Raw genomic sequence first — 16,464 nt, forward strand, 5'->3', positions numbered from 1 at the left:
AAAAAGTAAAAGAAAAGAAATACAACCACCACAACGACAAATCTGTCATATACAAACTAACTCAGATTGGCTACAAAGATCCTTGCCCTCCAATCAGCAGTATTCAATGTCATACTAGAGACAAGACCTAAACTATGCATGTCTTTCCTCAATTCTTCTCCTAGGGTCATTTTAGGCCTGCCCCTAGCTCTTTTAGTACCTTCAACAAAACCAAAAAGGTGCTGTGGTTGGTTAACTACAATAGAGTCAAAGAAGTGTGACGTATGATTATGGTGTTTTTGCCCCCCAAAAAATTAACTGCACGGTTTTAGTTATACTACTACTACAAGAACTTTTGATTCTCCAATGAATTTGAATTTCAGAATTTTCTTTTCTTTTTTTTGGGGGGGGGGGGGGGGAGGGGAGGGTTCAAAATCCCGACAGGTAAGAAAGGAAAACCGAAAGAAGAAAATTAACACATGAAACATTATCAATGGAGCACTAGACAAACCTATGCCCATGGAACCAGGTCATGATCATCCTGCATGTGTCATCACGATCCCCCTTTTCTGTGTGAGACATCAATATGGACACCACAAGTCCCAGCCGGATCATATTCCTGTCACTCTAACCTGTTACAGATGACCACCACCCATTAAGGGCAAACAGAAATGACATGCATCCATCTCCTTTTCGGAACACCTAGTTCGAATATGTATACATTCCTACAAAATGCTGCCCTCCCTAATCCACACCATTTTTTGGAACATGCAAACTTTCAAGGTTTCATTACACCACCAACCATAGAATCAAACGTTTTGGTCCTCTCCAGCAAGTCCAAAACCAACCTTTCTACCACTAACCTACACATTTGTCATCCTTAACAACCCCCACCCCCATCCATCAGAATAAGGAAGAAAGAGAAGGGTCAGCTCACATAATGCCCTGTTTTTCGTCTGTGTCGGCTGAAGTCTGACACGAACCTGAAAGTAAGACCACACCCAACCACCTTGCACTCATAAGGTCTCTCCCCTGTGTGCACACGCAAGTGTTCAGTCCTTGCCCAAGCCCACTTAAAGGACATATTGCAACCCTTCCATGGGCATTTCAGGGGCCTCTCCTCAGCATGAACCCGCTGATGAAGCATCGCATACTTGTGGGAGCTGAATCGCTTCCCACACCCATCATGTGGGCACCGATTTCGTTTATGCATCAGCAGGTCTGCTCTTGTTTTGAAACTCATACGGCAGCCTTCAATGTCGCATCTGTGAGCACCCTGCACTTTGTCTTTATTTTCTTTACAAGCAGCTGAACCAACCTGCTGCCTCCTCACCTTCGTCACTGCTTTCTCGTCCAACATTCCCTTGATGTTGGGCCCACTCCCAGAAACTGCAACTCTCCTGGTCCTTGGCCTCAATCCCTCACATGGGCTCTTAATAAATCCATTGCAAATATATTGGTCTTCTATTATCTGTACTTCTCTTTTCCTTTTATTTTCCTCTTTTCTATTTGGCCTGGACTCTGAAATGGAGGGTTGGATATCTTCCTCAATATTGCTCTGGGAAGAATGAATCTCCACGCTCCCTTTAGGTTCATCTGTAGCTTGGATCTCTTCCGGCACTTCAGAATCTTCAAGCATTGAAATAGGAAGACTAAATTCACCTATAGAGTTAGCATGAACACAAACCTTGAGATCAGAGCCAGTTCCATTGGCAGTTTGGATATCTTGCCGCATTTCTGACTTATCTGGTGTCATATAATTGGAAGACTTGTCAATTGTGCTTGCTTCGTCTGTCTTTGCTTTAAAAATTCTCTCACTTGGGATGGAAACTGTTGATGAACCAGGAAATTCTATATGGTCAGAAACCCGACTGATCTCATTAGAGCAATCAGAACTCTTACTCATCTTGCTGGTTTCATCAGCAGACATGTCATATTGCATTTCAGAGCCATGTTGAGTAACCAAATTACAAGCTTCACCATCCATGTTAGTATCCTCAGCATTATGCTTATCTATCTGTGCTTCTGAAATTCCAAATATGGAGATACCAGCAGTCAAACCTGCAGCCGGCACAGGATCACAAAATTCTCTCACCTTATTGGCTTCCTCATTTTGCTGGATTTCTTGCAGCGTATTGGAGTTCTCAACAGTAGAAAAAACAGCCGAGTCCACAACACTTTTTCCTCCTTTCTCAGCAGGACAGTAAGTGTCTTCAGATGCCTTTTTGCCATCCACATCTAGGTTCCCATCATTAGTTTCTGAAACATCTCTTGGCATATTCCTTTTAGGATGGCCACGAGGCCTACTAGCTTCCACTGTACCACTCAGATCAGCATGGTATTTCCTTCTTGAATATTGAAGAATTTTATTTTCTGAAATGACCTTGCAGCCACCTGATTGTCCCATAATCATATCATTATTTTTCATTTGAGAGTTCTCAGATAATTTGGATTTACTTAAACCTGTTGCTGCTTTGCGATGTGTGCGAGACCTCCTGAACTGCCACTTTACGCTTGAGATGTCTCGACCAGGGTTCATTTCAGAGAACAACCCATCCAAGGTCAGTGCATGCTGTTCTCGGCTCAATGGAGACATCTTTTTGAGCTTAACAAAGTAGTGGAGGTTGAGACCAAGTTTTGAAGTCCAGTCTTCCACACATTCTTCCTGTTCTTCCTCGTCTATTGATATATTAATCAAGTTCAATTCTTCTATGGATGCACGCTCCAAGGGAATGTCTTTACAATTAAAGGGAGTGCCAATTTCTTCTGCTATGGTCACTGTGTGTGCCTTTATTTTAAGATAGTCTGCAGCAATCAAATCACCAGACAAATTTTTGTCACCTTTAACTAAGCAAATAGACAAAACAGCAGATCTTGAATTTCAAAGCCATATGTAATAGAAAAAGGGGGGGGGGGGGGGGAAGAGAAATAATAACGAATAAAAAGACCAGCAACTCTAAAAAAAATTGCACCTGAATGGCAAATGATTAGTACATTTGCACCACCCTTTGAGTGCAACATTTGTGCAACCTCAAGGGTGTGCTGCAAACAGAAGACCCGTGGTCTAAGAAATCCATTAGATGTATTCCAGCACTTGTCAGCACGAATATCAGCCTTCACTGTAGAAGGTATTTGCCTACCCTCAGGAGCTTGTGAAGTTGAGAGACCAATATGTAGATCTTGTGTTTGGCCAAGCATTGACTGGTTCAGTTTGGCACTGGAAAATGTCCCACTTAGGTGGTGATTTGAATTAGTCCCTTTCAACTCTCCATTCTCTGTTGCGTCTGACAGTGAAGTAATAGCATCAGTTCCATTTTTTATTAATTGGATACCTGACCCTGATTTTGGGCCTTCTGTTTCACGAATATGTTTCTCACAGTTCAAAGACAATCTCCCCTTTTGATTTTGATCTATATCACTTTCTACATCTGCACAATATTATAAAAAAAGAACAATAGTTTAGTAATCAAATACTGTAAATAACTTATATCTCATTATGGATTTATACTTTTACAATGTCTATAACCAAAAAAGAAAGAAGAAAGTAATTGGTGGCTTGGTAGCAGAATAAAAGTTTGTGTCAGAGTCCTGAATCTGAAGCTGAAAATGGGATCAAGAATTTGAGCAGCAGAATGAAGTAGCTTTTACTGTGTGTCAGATTTCTGAAATTTGTTTGGTTAATACTCCTGACATTAGGTCTCAGTGGGAAACCTGTTTTGTATAGGGAAGGGTTATAACTTGTGCATCATATCTCTTGTATAGGTTTGCTAATTCTTATATGCTTATTTTTGCTGGTCTGCCCTGTACAACATATTTTTTAAGCAACCCAGGATTCAAACCCTGACTGTAGGTCGCTATCGGCTCACCCAAGTAAGAAACAGCTAAAAAATTAACAGTAATGGCAATTTGTAATTTTTGAGACAAATCAGGCCCTTAAGAGTAAGATAACTAAATAGGGAACAAATCAGGTATTAATACAAAATGGAAGAGGGCAATTCTGGAATTATATGTCAAGTTAGGATTTGAATGGAAATAAAATATGAATAGAAGAATTGCTACGTAATGATAGCAAGTGAGGGGGTTTATTGTAAATATAGAGGTCATGTGGTACCAAGTAAAATACATGGAGATGTTGTCTTCAACCTCTTGATAGAATAGAGTCGGAAGAACAGAAGTGCTTCAGCTTGGGAGAACTATCTCAATTGATCTCTGATTCAGTTGAAATTTCAGGAGGACATTACTGATTTATTGATCTATTAATTCCAGCAAGCAATCAAGTGATTCAGCAACTTTAAATTTAAAGGGAATCTGCTGAAAGGACGCCTAGTGGACAGTTTCAGAGCCAACCTGGTGGCAGGCATGATCCTGGCGATAGGGGTAGTGTTCGGGGCCAGAGTTCTAGGGTTTCAGTTGCCCTTAAGGTGAGTTTCAGATCCCAGAAGTTGAGGCCAAAAGAAGTTGATCTGAGAGAGATCGAACTCTCTACTGAAACCAGTTACATTAGATTAGAACAGGAAAGAAAAAAAGAATAAAAGAACAAAGAAAACAGAAGAAAGAAGAAACGAAGGAATAGAAAGGAAAGATAAGAGCTTACATATGTAATCAATTTTCTGGCCGAAATGCTTCTGATGCTGGTAAGCAATTTAGTATATTCTCTTACTTACATATGTATTTAAACTTGTGAAATGCAAATAACGTGTGTTCTTGTTATAATGCTAATGAATGGTGGGTGTTGTACGGGGGTTCGGTAAAAAATTTGATGAGGATAGCAATCGAGGTCCTATCCAAGATATGTTCAAAACTGGAGTACCTTTTCTCTCATCCACTCAAAGAGGTACAACCGATTAGGTTCATGATGTCTCACTCGGTGTATGTGCACTATAAGATGAGCCTGAAGATGTAGCGCATACGCATGGCTATGGAGAACGACATTAACCAAATTGAGCTCGCCGACATTTTCCAGATCGAGTTAGATGATGAGGATCCCATGGTGGAGTGGGTGAGAAATAGAGGTGAGAGCCAGTGATGGATCCGGCTGGGGGTAGGCCTAACCCCATGTAGCTAGTGAAATGGGTGTTGATATGGATGAGTACATGGCTACAGACGGTCAGATACACTCACAAACACCCCACCCATTCGATCCCACACCTGGCAGGGATGATTATGAGAAGGACCTTGACTGGTCCACTTCCTCAGGGGGTCAGACTTGCATTTGCCACCGTCTACTCATGGAGGTGATGGAGACGAAGATGGTGATGGTTGCGACAGCGATGATGATGATGATGGAGGTGATAGATATGCAGGACTTCAGAGGAGTATGACCAGGCAAAGGCGGTGTAGAAGCCAGAGCAGATTCAATTAACTGGGGAGACCCAATTTCATCATGCCACATACGATATTGACCATGGTACACGTCCAGTCCATCGTACAGGCTACCCGAAAGGGCCTCATCACCAGTTCTGAGTAGATGAGCAGGCTGACTGTATGGATGTTGATAGCTTGTCTAGCACTCTTGGAGGCATGAGTATAAGGGATAGCAGAGGAAGTGGATTATTGGAGAGAGCAGCTAGTCAAAGTACAGTCCATATGGTCGTTTCACTGGCATTGGAGAGCATGCATCTTCGTCATCCATTCCTAGTTTTGAGTATGACGCCCACTCTTAGGGGCATACTAGATCGTCCTTTGTCGACAACTTGTCCTATCCAGCCCACCAACCGTACATGCAGCCAACACCAACTTTTGAAAGTGGCAAGTGGCTAGTTCTTCACATTACGGTGATCTATAACCTAGGGTAGGGGTATCAATCGGTCGGTTCGGGCTGGTTTCGATTCGGGAATGGTGAATCCGAAACCAAACCACTAAGAAATTTCGGTTTTGGTTTTGGGTTGTATAGGTTTGTTATCGGGGTCTGCTTCGGTTTCGGCCTGTTTTGGGTTCGGTTTAACATACATATTTATCCAAAAGCTATGGAAAACCTGTTTTTTTTTAATGGGTTTCGGGTTGTTATCAGTTTCTTATCGGGGTAGATCGGTTTGGTTTTGGTCCGGTTTTTGAGACAGTTTCTAATGTAGTCCTAGGTTTGAAAAGTCAAACTAGGAGCCAGTCAACCAGGAACTGTTATGAACAGGTGAATCGGCTAGGTTAAAAATAGGGTTCTTGGTGAAATTAGGGTTAGGGTTTGATGTATGGGTTATGTCAAGTGGAAGTAGGGGAGTTTATCAGTGAAGGTCCATAGATGTTTGATGGATGGAAGTGCTTAAACTTGAATGAGCAGCAACTTATGTTAAGGGTTTCGGGTTTTGGAAAAAGAGGAAAAGTGGGGAATCTAGGGTTTAGAGCTGGAGGATTGAGCTAGGGTTTAAAACAAGTGCTATAGGGGCAGATATGGTAATTCGGTTCTGGTTTGGTGTTGTTTTGATGGGTGGATTGGTCTGTGCAGGTTTTAGTTTATGGGAAGATTAAGAAACCAAAAGGGGGTAAACTAGGGTTGGGGCTGTAGAGGATTAGAAGAAGAATGGAGGGGATGGGGATCACTTCTAACATACTGTTGTTGCAGAAACTCTCTGGCAGCAGCTTGTTAGGAGTTGAAACTTGAATAAAAATCAGATCTTGGACAGAAAAACTTGAAAGGATAGAACCACCCAAGCTTCACACCGCAAGGTGTCGATTGGATCAAATACCAATCCCACCAGCTTTGATCAGACACAAAACAAATCTTCAAAGAAGAAACAAAGTTGCAGAGCAGCAAGAGCAATTTTTCAAAATTCAGAGGATAGAATAACCCCTCCACCGAATCCTTTATTTATAGTGGCCATTGGCCTTACTCCTATTCAGCCTAGGAGTGTGAATACTCCTACCTGACTAGCTCTAATTTCACCTCCCTTGACTAAATCGTGGGAGGTGTGGACCCAAAGAAAAGCAAATTACATTAAATAAAAAAAAAGGTGACTTAAGTCACTTAAATTGAATCACTGGTTCAAACAGGTTGGGCCGGTTCAATTTAAAATGGAAGTATCATTACTACTACTACTACTTGGACAGCAGCTTCTTGTTCCCTTCTTCTTGTGGATGTAGTGCTTCAGCTCTGCATCAGTTTCGGTTTGGTTTCAGGTTCTTTCGGTTTCTGAGTGGTTTTGTTCGGGTTAGGGGTCGTAATACCCCAATCCGAAACCTGTCCAATAAGACATCGGTGCAGTTCGGTCCAGGACATTTTGGTTTGGGCTAGTTTATTCAATTCGGTCTCAATTTTGACACCCCTGAACTAAGGGTAGGTTACCTGCAGTATGTAGATGAGACCATTTACGGGGCAGCTGTGGAGGACTACTCTCGTTTCTTCATGTTCAGAATGACGTGGCATGTATTAGTCATGCAATTGGAGGACAAATCACATCAGCTCCATTGGACCATGAGTGGACTCGATCCAACACGTCATAGTTCATATCAGTAAAAATAGTCACAATATTGTATTGTTGGAACATGGAAGACTTGGGTGTCTATGTATTGTTCACTGTACTTGGGTGCCTTTCTATTGCTCATGTACTTTTTAGTTTGTAGTTTCTAATTTAACAATTTCTTAAATAATTAATCACTATTATGTTCCTTCCATTGTTGCATAATTTACTTGTTTTACTTGCCAATTATGTCTTATAGTACTAAAACGTGTAGAAAGGCAATATTACATAAGGTATAAGACAGGGTTCAACATTTACTGTCAACCAAGGATGCAAATCCAAAGCACCACTTTGTGTGACTATTTTTTTATTTTTTTGCACTTTGAAGGTTTACATTTGATTATTTAGCCTAAAACAAGGTTTCCCTTAAGTTTTAGAGCCTACTACGGCCATTTTCCCACTGAAACATCAAATCGACATAAGCTGGGAAAAAATGCATGGTTTCGGCGAAATTTTTGTGTTTCGGTGGTTTCAACCTGACCGCAAACATCGAAACGATACGAGTTTTTAAACCTTGGTTGTGAGGTGTGGTCCTCGCTAACTGAGCCTACCTCCTTGGGGTTTGGATGATAGTATATCCTTTTTCTTTTGGATCCAAAACATTGGCCTTTAGTTAGGGACCAAATTCGTAATGTCATACTTGAAAGCACCTTTTGAGTAGTTGCAATGTAAATAACAGGACGATGGCAGATTTTCATCCAGAAAATGTGAACATTGTGATACTATTACTCGTGAGTTTTCATTGTTTGTGGACATAAAAGTCTACATGGAAGAAAAGAAATGGGGAAACTGCAGCAGCTTAAAAAAAAAGGGCATACCTAGTGCATGAGGCTCCCACTATTGTAGGGTCTGGGGAGGGGCATATGTATGCAGCCATAACCCCACTTTTTTGTGGAGAGGCCGTGTCCTTGTTCCAACCTACAACCATAGGTTGCAATAGAACAACCTGTTAAATTATTTATCCACCTGTGTCCCCCTTTGGATAGACTGCCGTGTCAGAACTCCTGTATGATATACATATTGTTTCCTCCCTTTCCTACAAGGTCGGCCTTTCAGAGGAAGCGGTTTCTATATGGTATCAGAGCAGGCAGGAGTCACAGTATCGAGTCCCCCTGGGAGCGGGCAGGTGTTAAATTATTTATCCACCCGTGTCCCCCTTTGGATAGTCTGCCGTGTTAGAGCTCCTGTATGATATACATATTGTTTCCTCCCTTTCCTACAAGGTCGGCCTTTTAGAGGAAGCGGTTTCTACACAACCTTACCCATTGCATCGTGGCCTGCAACGGTTTTTCTTTTCTTCACTTCCAGCTTGAATTTTGACCAAATTGGTAGATAGGTAACCAGGTTTCCAAAATACACTAGTCACCAGTTAATAACTATGACTGAAAAAAAAAAAAAAAAACTATGACTGTGACAGCTTTATAGTCCCTGGGCCATAACAGTATTTTCCAGAACCAAAAATGGAAAAGGGATACCTGATTCCAAGTAAATATTATTGGCAGGCTTAATTACAGTCAAATACCATGGTTCTATTCAATGGGGGAAGTCCCTGGCCTGGGCCTACCAGACCTATGTTAAGGTCTGCTGCTCCCAATATATGTGCCCCATGTCATGTTTTGAAACATTCAGGACCCATGATCCCACATTAGAGATTATACTGAGAAAGAATCACTCTGATGAAATGACTCTTAACCCTCTGATATAAGTGCTATTATCTAGAACATTCTAGAACCATATTTCAACAATTCTTGACCATCCAAATGAATGATAAAAAAATATTTTTTCGAATCATTCATTTATGCTCAATTTTCTCTACCTAATCCCCTAGGATGGGAACCGTCTAATAGTGGGTCCTGATCATCTTAACATAAGACATGGAATATTAGGGTGTCCCAAACCTGTAGAACGGTTTGGGTACCCATACCTGAATTTCCCTTATTCGATTAGATTTAATTAGTAGTCTGGCAGAAGTCGAGCACATCTCTACATGTCCAACCTCCCCAAAGGATCAACAATGGTATCCAGGAAGAGAATTCATAGAACCAATTGTTCATATCTTGCTGGGCTGTTTTCTCAACTTATTTTCTGTCCTAAGGAAGGTGATGTGGAATAAGCATTGAACAATCTGCATAGTTTAAGCATGGGAGCATGATAGTAGCATGCTACTGGTTGCATCAGAGTGCATATTGAAGTTTCCAGAATTCTCTTAGAGTTTTTCTAACTTCAGTATTTGGTCAAAAGTTGAAAGCTTCCCTTTGTTCTGATTCTTGTTAGGAAATAGTAGGTGATCTCATATCCAAAGTAGGGAGTATTTATTTAGTTCTAGGACCCTGTAACAAAGAATTAGAAAATAGATTCGCTACTTATTTTCCAAGCAATGTAAGTCTATGTAATGGTCATGGTACGTCCAGATTCCAGAACTATTTGCTGGTTATATTATTTTTTTTTAAATTAAAAGTTGAGTTGTTGCTCCTCTACTTCTCCATAAGGTTGGTGCTGTTTGACTTAAAGGCCTAGGGCTTAGTTGTAGCTAACCCTAGAAGAGTGCTTAGTAGGTGCTAAGTGCTGGTATTCACTCCTGGTGTGATTTATTTTTTTGTTCAATCTCTGTAAGTCAGGCAAGTTACTTCCACGCGGGTGGGTTACTGGATGGCTTTGAACTTTGTGAGCCCATTTACCCACTGATGCAGTACAGGGCTACCGTAGGAGGAAGAAGCCCACGGTTGCTTGGTTCTGGTTTTGCCTTGACAGCTGGGCTGGTTGTCAACCAGCTCTATTATCATACATGCGTGGGCTTAATGTGCGGGATCAGATCTTGTGTGGGTCCCACTTGGAGACTGGATGCTGCTGAATATATTCTCTTAGAGATTGTCTTTAATTTATGAGCGCACGTTCTCTGTCCGGGAGCACATCTGGGAGCAGGCTGCACCCAGACACATGGGGTGGGGCTGGGGGTGGGCGGGTCATTTCACTCACCCACATGTGTCTGGCGTACCCTGCGCCCCCAGTGCAAAGAACTTTATCCCTTAATTTATTTCTATTTTCTTTGTTTCTAATTCCATGTAATGAGTTGCTAGTGGTTAAGGTAGATATTAATAGAAGAAGTTTCTGATTTTGCTACTTTCTATTTTGCATGTTATAGCAATGGATCCTCTAAAAGGATTCTACCCTAGTTTCTATTCTAGTGTTTTCTTCGCAGCCAAATAGTTCCCCACACATGAGGGGTTTCTATTCTTGTAATCATTCCATTGCAATTATAAATAAGGGCTAAGGATACACTAGCCCACAGATTTGATGTTTTGGAAAACTAGCTCTATGTGAATGTGTGCATTGTGGTGAATGAATCACAACCCTTGTGGTGAAGCAAGTGGCAACCCAAGGTGGTGAAGCCTTTGGTCAAATCAACAACAACAACAACAACCATAGTTCAAAATCTCGTTTCGTTTCGGTTGAAATTTCGAATATTTCAAGTATTTTGGTCAAGTCGAAACGAAATGCAACATCGAATTGAAAAAAATGCAATTTCGGTCATTTCGTTTTGGAAATTTCGGAAATCTCAATCGGTCTAAAAAATGTACTGTTTTGTCGAAATTTCAGTCATTTCGTTTCAGTATTTCGGTCATTTCAGCATTTTACACCCACAAATGGCCAAGCAAAACTCATAGAAAAAATGCAATATTATGACTTTCGGTCTAGCTGAAATGGGGTCAGCTACATGGAATCATGCAAACCCAAAGAAAATAAATAATAACAGTACAAAGAGAGGAACACAACAATATCTCACCTAAATGGGGCCGGCTACATGAATCCTTGTCCTCCACTCAGCTCTATTCGAGGTCATACTTGATTCAAGACCTAAGCTATGCATGCCTTTCCTCACTACTTCTCCTAGGGTCATTTCCGGCCTGACCCTACCTCTTTTGGTTCCTTTGATCTGGATCAGATCACTGCTCCATATTGGGTCATCCTAAGGCCTCCCTTGAACATGGCCATGCCACTTCAAACGACTTTCTCACAGCTTATCAAATATCGGGGAAACTCCCAACTCAGCTCTAATATGGTCAATCCTTTATCCTTCCTAGTTTTACCACATATCCATCTCAACATCCTCATCTCTGCTACACTTATTTTATCTATATCCTGTTTCTTAACTACCCAATATTCTACCCCGTACATCATAGCTAGTCATAACACTCTCATATACAATTTTCCTTTAAGTTGTAAAGGAATGCGACAATCACATAACACTCCGGATGCAACTCTCCATTTCATCCATCCCACTTAAATTCTGTGTGAAACATCATCCTCTATACCACCACCTTTATTTTTGGTTGACCCCAGACATCTAAAATAATCACTTTGTGGTATCTCTCTCTCCTCAATATTCACCATTTCATTATCCTTCGTAGTGGGGCTAAAGTTACATACCATATACTCCGTCTTCAATCTACTTATCTAAAAAACTCTTGATTCCAAGGTTGATCTCCATAACTCCAACTTAGTGTTAATCCCTACTTTTGTCTCATCCAACAAAACAATATCATCAGCAAAAAGCATAGACCATGGAACCTTCTCTTGAATGTTCCTAGTTAAATCATCCATGATAAGCGCAGATGATTCTTGATGTAACCCAATTGTGATTGGGAAATTAGTCAAATCACTACCTTGACCTCCCACTAGTAACCACACCCTCATACATATCTTTAATTATATCCGCATACTTGACACCGTTCTCTTCTCAGGTACATGCCATATTAACTCTCTAGGGACTCTGTCATATGCTTTTTCTAGGTCAATAAAGACCATAAAGAGATCCTTCTTGCAAACTAAATCTTTCCATGAGCCTCCTGAGTAAGTAAATGGCTTCCGTTGTGGATCTACCTAGCATAAATCCAAATTTGTTCTCCGAGATAGTAATTTCTCTTCTCAGATGGGTAGCAATAACCCTCTCCCATAATTTCATAGCATGACGCATTAGTTTTATGCCTCTATAATTATTGCAGCTCTAAATATTACCTTTATTTTTGTAGATCAGGACCACAATGATTCTCCTCCATTCATCTGACATTTTCCTTGTGCTCATAATTTTGTTAATCAGTTTGGTTAGCCAAGGTAAATCACAAACTCCTAAGTTCTTCCATACTTCTATTGGGACCCCATCTGGGCTTGGTGCCTTGCCTACTTTCATCTTTCTTAAGACTTCTTTTTAACATTAGACACCCTAACCTTTCGTATATATCTATGGCGTGTGGTGTCTTGTTGAGTAATGCAGTCTTCTTGATCACTCCTACTTGAAATGTCTCCATTTCGGGATGTAAAAATACTCTTCCCATCTCTTCATAATGTCCTCATCCCTTATAAGCACTCTACCATCGTCACTTTTAATACACCTAATATGATCAAAATCTCTACTCTTCCTTTCCCTTATTTTATCTATCTTATAGATAGCTTTTTCTCCTTCCTTTGTGTTTAGATGGTTATAGAGATCCACATACTTCTTTGCCCTTGCTTTCCCCACAATCTTCTTAGCTTCATTTCTGGCAGACTTATATCTTATTAAATCCTCTACACCTTTAGTCCTTTGCCAAGTCTTAAAGCTAGCTTTCCTAGTCTTAATGGCTGCTTGAACCTCATCGTCCCACCACCAAATCTCCCTATTGAGATGATTTTTTCTTTTCGTTTTCCCTAGGACATCTTTGGCAACCTTCCTAAATTCTTAATACAAGTGTCGTCTCATTCCACATCGTGTTAGTGTCCCCCTCACAGTCCCTTTTTCCTTGTTTGACTACTTCTTAGAGAATGAATACAAGGTGACCCCCTTTAAGTTCCACTACCTTATCCTACGGCAAATATGCTCCCCTTCCTTACGAACTTGCGGAGTGAGGCAAATATCCATGACCACTAATCTATTTGACTAATATGATGCCCACTTTTATAGGTAACAATATGCTCTTCTCGCTTTTCAAAATAAGTGTTTACAACGAATAAATCATAGGCGACAGAAAAATCTAAAACTGAGATCCCTTCTTCGTTCCTCTCACCAAAACCATACCTCCATGGACACCTTCATAGCCTCTATGGTCTCTCCCCACATGTCCATTCAGATCACCCCCTATAATAATCTTCTCCCCTTGGACAAAACCTTGCACTAAACCATCCATGAGTTCTCGGAAATGTAACTTTGTACTTTCATCCAAACCTACTTGGGGTGATAGGCACTAATTATATGGGCAACCTAATGTAGTCCTAGATAGACAAAGGGTCTACTAGGAGCCAAGTAACCAGGAACTGTCAACCTGCTGGCCGATTGGGGCAGAATCGAGGAATTAGGAATTAGGGTTAGGTTTAGGGTAATGGGGTTGGACTTTGTTGAAGTACTGTTCACGTGAACAGTGATTTGGTTTTTGCTGCTGCTTGCAATCCAAAGTGAAACCCTTTTTTATCTGCTGTTCTGTTTCATAGTGAAGCCTTTTATTTACTCCAATCGATCCATCACATCTATTTTCAGGTACGGAATTTTACAGACTTATTTACATCCTATCTCTGCCGATAGGATTTTCTCTGCAACTTTTAGGTTTTCAAATCCTACTGTTGCTGATTGACTACTGCTATTATTGGGTTTCTTTCAACCCTTATTCTGCTGGTTCTTATTTCTGCTGCAATTCCCTGCTGCCACTTTGGGTTTACATACCCTATTTCTGCCGATTCGTTACTGCTATTACTACTGCCGATTGGTTGCTGCTACTGTTACTACTTGGACTCGATAAATTACATCTATGGCTGATCCTAAACCACCAACGGATAATGTTCAAGTATAGATTACCACTATCAAACTCTCAGGAGTTTCAAATTATTTATTATGGGCCCAAGCAGTTCAAGCTTACATACATGCTAAGGGCAAACTGAAATACATTACAAATGATCCACCTGATCGTGATCCTAAAGATCCTACCACCTTCATAGTTCATGAGGAGTGGATGTGCGAAAACTCTATTGTCAAGATATGGCTATGGAATAGTGTTGAGCCCGCTATTGCCTTGAATGTTATGTTTCACTCCCTTGCTAAGGATGTCTGGAATGACTTACGTGAAAGCTTCTCCCAAGAATGGAACATCTCCTGTATATATGATCTCTATGAGAAATTATTTAACTTTCAACAAGGAGATAAAACCTTAAATGAGTATTTTGCTAGTTATAAGGGCATGGTTGAAGAATTACAAATACATCAGCCTTTGACCACTAATCTTGATCAGTTAAAGCAACAAAGAGCTGAGTTCCATGTTGCGAAGTTTCTTGCTGGACTACACCCTGACTACCAGTCTGTGAAGAGTCAACTACTCACTGGAGAGAAGGTTCCTTCTCTTAATGAAGTTTTTTCTCTTATTAACCGTCTAGTAATCCGTCCAAACCTGACAATACTCCCAAAGACAACTCAGCCTTTGTTGCCAATCGTGGATGGGGCCGTGGTCGTGGCCAATTTAGAGGCCGTGGCCGTGGATCTAATGGACGAGGTATAGGTACTCAATATGTTGACAAATCTGTCCGTCAATGCACTTATTGTGGAAAACCTAATCATATTGTTGACACTTGTTGGGCAAAGCATGGAAAACCTGATTGGGTGAATGAACTAGACAATACTGCCACCACTGACACTACTACTGAGAAACCTAACAGTGACATGAACCAAAGTTCATCAACTTCATCTTCTATGTCTCGTGAGGATTACAACCAACTAGTCAAACGCCTCCAACAACTTGAAGCTACATCTGCCTCTTCCTCTATCGCCACTCTAGCCTATAAAGGTAATGTTGTATTTTTTCCTTCTTCTACTTCTTGGCTAATCGATTCAGGTGCTTCATGTCACATGACTGGTAAGTCAAGCTTATTTTCCTCCATAAATTCCATTCAAACCTCCTCCAATGTTATTCTTGCTGATGGATCCTCTACAAAGATAACTGGTCATGGAACTGTTTCTCCAACATCATCCATGACTTTCTCTCATGTTCTTCATGTTCCTAAATTACCCTTAAACCTTGTTTCTGTTCGTCAGCTTACTAAATCCCTTAATTGTTCTGTAACCTTTTATCCTTCTTATTGTGTTTTTCAGGACCTTCAGACAAGGAAGAAGATTGGTGGATGGCTTCAGCATGATGGACTATATTACTTGGATGGCACCGGACCTTCCACTGCTGCTACATCTACTACCATACCATCTCCCATGCAATGGCATCTATGCCTTGGTCACCCATCCTTACCTAAACTTCAATTAATGGTCCCTAGTTGCAAGTCCACATCTCACCTTGAATGTGAGGCTTGGCTTGTGAACTAGGCAACCATCATCGCTCGTCTTTTCCTGCTTGTACTTTACCTAGAAGTTCTTCATTGTTCTCTTTAGTTCATTCTGATTCTGATATTTGGGGTCCTTGTCGTGTTCGTAATAGGTTAGGATTTTCTTACTTTGTTAGTTATGTGGACGATTGTTCTCGCTCCACTTGGGTTTATTTGTTAAAGGACCGGACTCAATTTCTTACTATATTTAAAATTTTTTATCAAGAAATAAAAACTCAATTTATCAAATCCATTCAAATTTTTCGTTCAGATAATGCTTTGGAGTACACCCAATCTGTGATTTCTGATTTTTGCCTCACTCATAGTATTATTCACCAAACTAGCTGCTCGTACACTCCAAAACAAAATGGGGTGGCCGAACGCAAAAATCGGCACTTACTCGAAGTTGCCCGTTCTATTATGATCCACATGGATGTCCCTAAACGTTTTTGGTGTGATGCCGTTCTTTTGTCCTGTAATCTTATTAATCATATGCCTTCTTCCGTTTTACAAAATAAAATTCCCTTTTCTATTCTTCATCCTGATCTTCCTTTGTTTTCCACACCACCATGTGTTTTCGGCGGTGTGTGTTTCGTTCACATTCTCCACTCTCTCCACGGTCTGTTAAATGCCTTTTTCTTGGTTATTCTCGTACTCATAAAGGGTATAAATGTTTTGATTCCATTTCCAATAAACAATTTATTAG

The 16,464-nt window shown here is 40.7% G+C and overlaps 1 protein-coding gene across 3 annotated transcripts in view; it reads right to left on the bottom strand.

Moving 5' to 3' along the window:
- Nucleotides 1-490: 490 nt before the first annotated feature.
- LOC122650277 (probable lysine-specific demethylase ELF6) overlaps nucleotides 491-16,464 on the bottom strand; it is a 56,804-nt gene continuing 40,830 nt past the window's right edge. For 2 of the 3 annotated variants that reach the window (XM_043843646.1, XM_043843648.1), the window contains 2 exons: nucleotides 2,952-3,407; nucleotides 491-2,784 (listed from right to left, as the gene is read on the bottom strand). In XM_043843646.1, coding sequence (XP_043699581.1) covers nucleotides 908-2,784; nucleotides 2,952-3,407 — 2,333 coding nt within the window. In that variant the 3' untranslated portion in view covers nucleotides 491-907. Of the gene's footprint in view, nucleotides 2,785-2,951; nucleotides 3,408-13,863; nucleotides 13,874-16,464 lie in introns of all 3 variants that reach the window. The other variant, XM_043843647.1, reaches the window with a different exon arrangement.

Source organism: Telopea speciosissima, chromosome 2 (genome assembly GCF_018873765.1).
Source record: "Telopea speciosissima isolate NSW1024214 ecotype Mountain lineage chromosome 2, Tspe_v1, whole genome shotgun sequence".
NCBI classification, from domain to species: domain Eukaryota; kingdom Viridiplantae; phylum Streptophyta; class Magnoliopsida; order Proteales; family Proteaceae; genus Telopea; species Telopea speciosissima.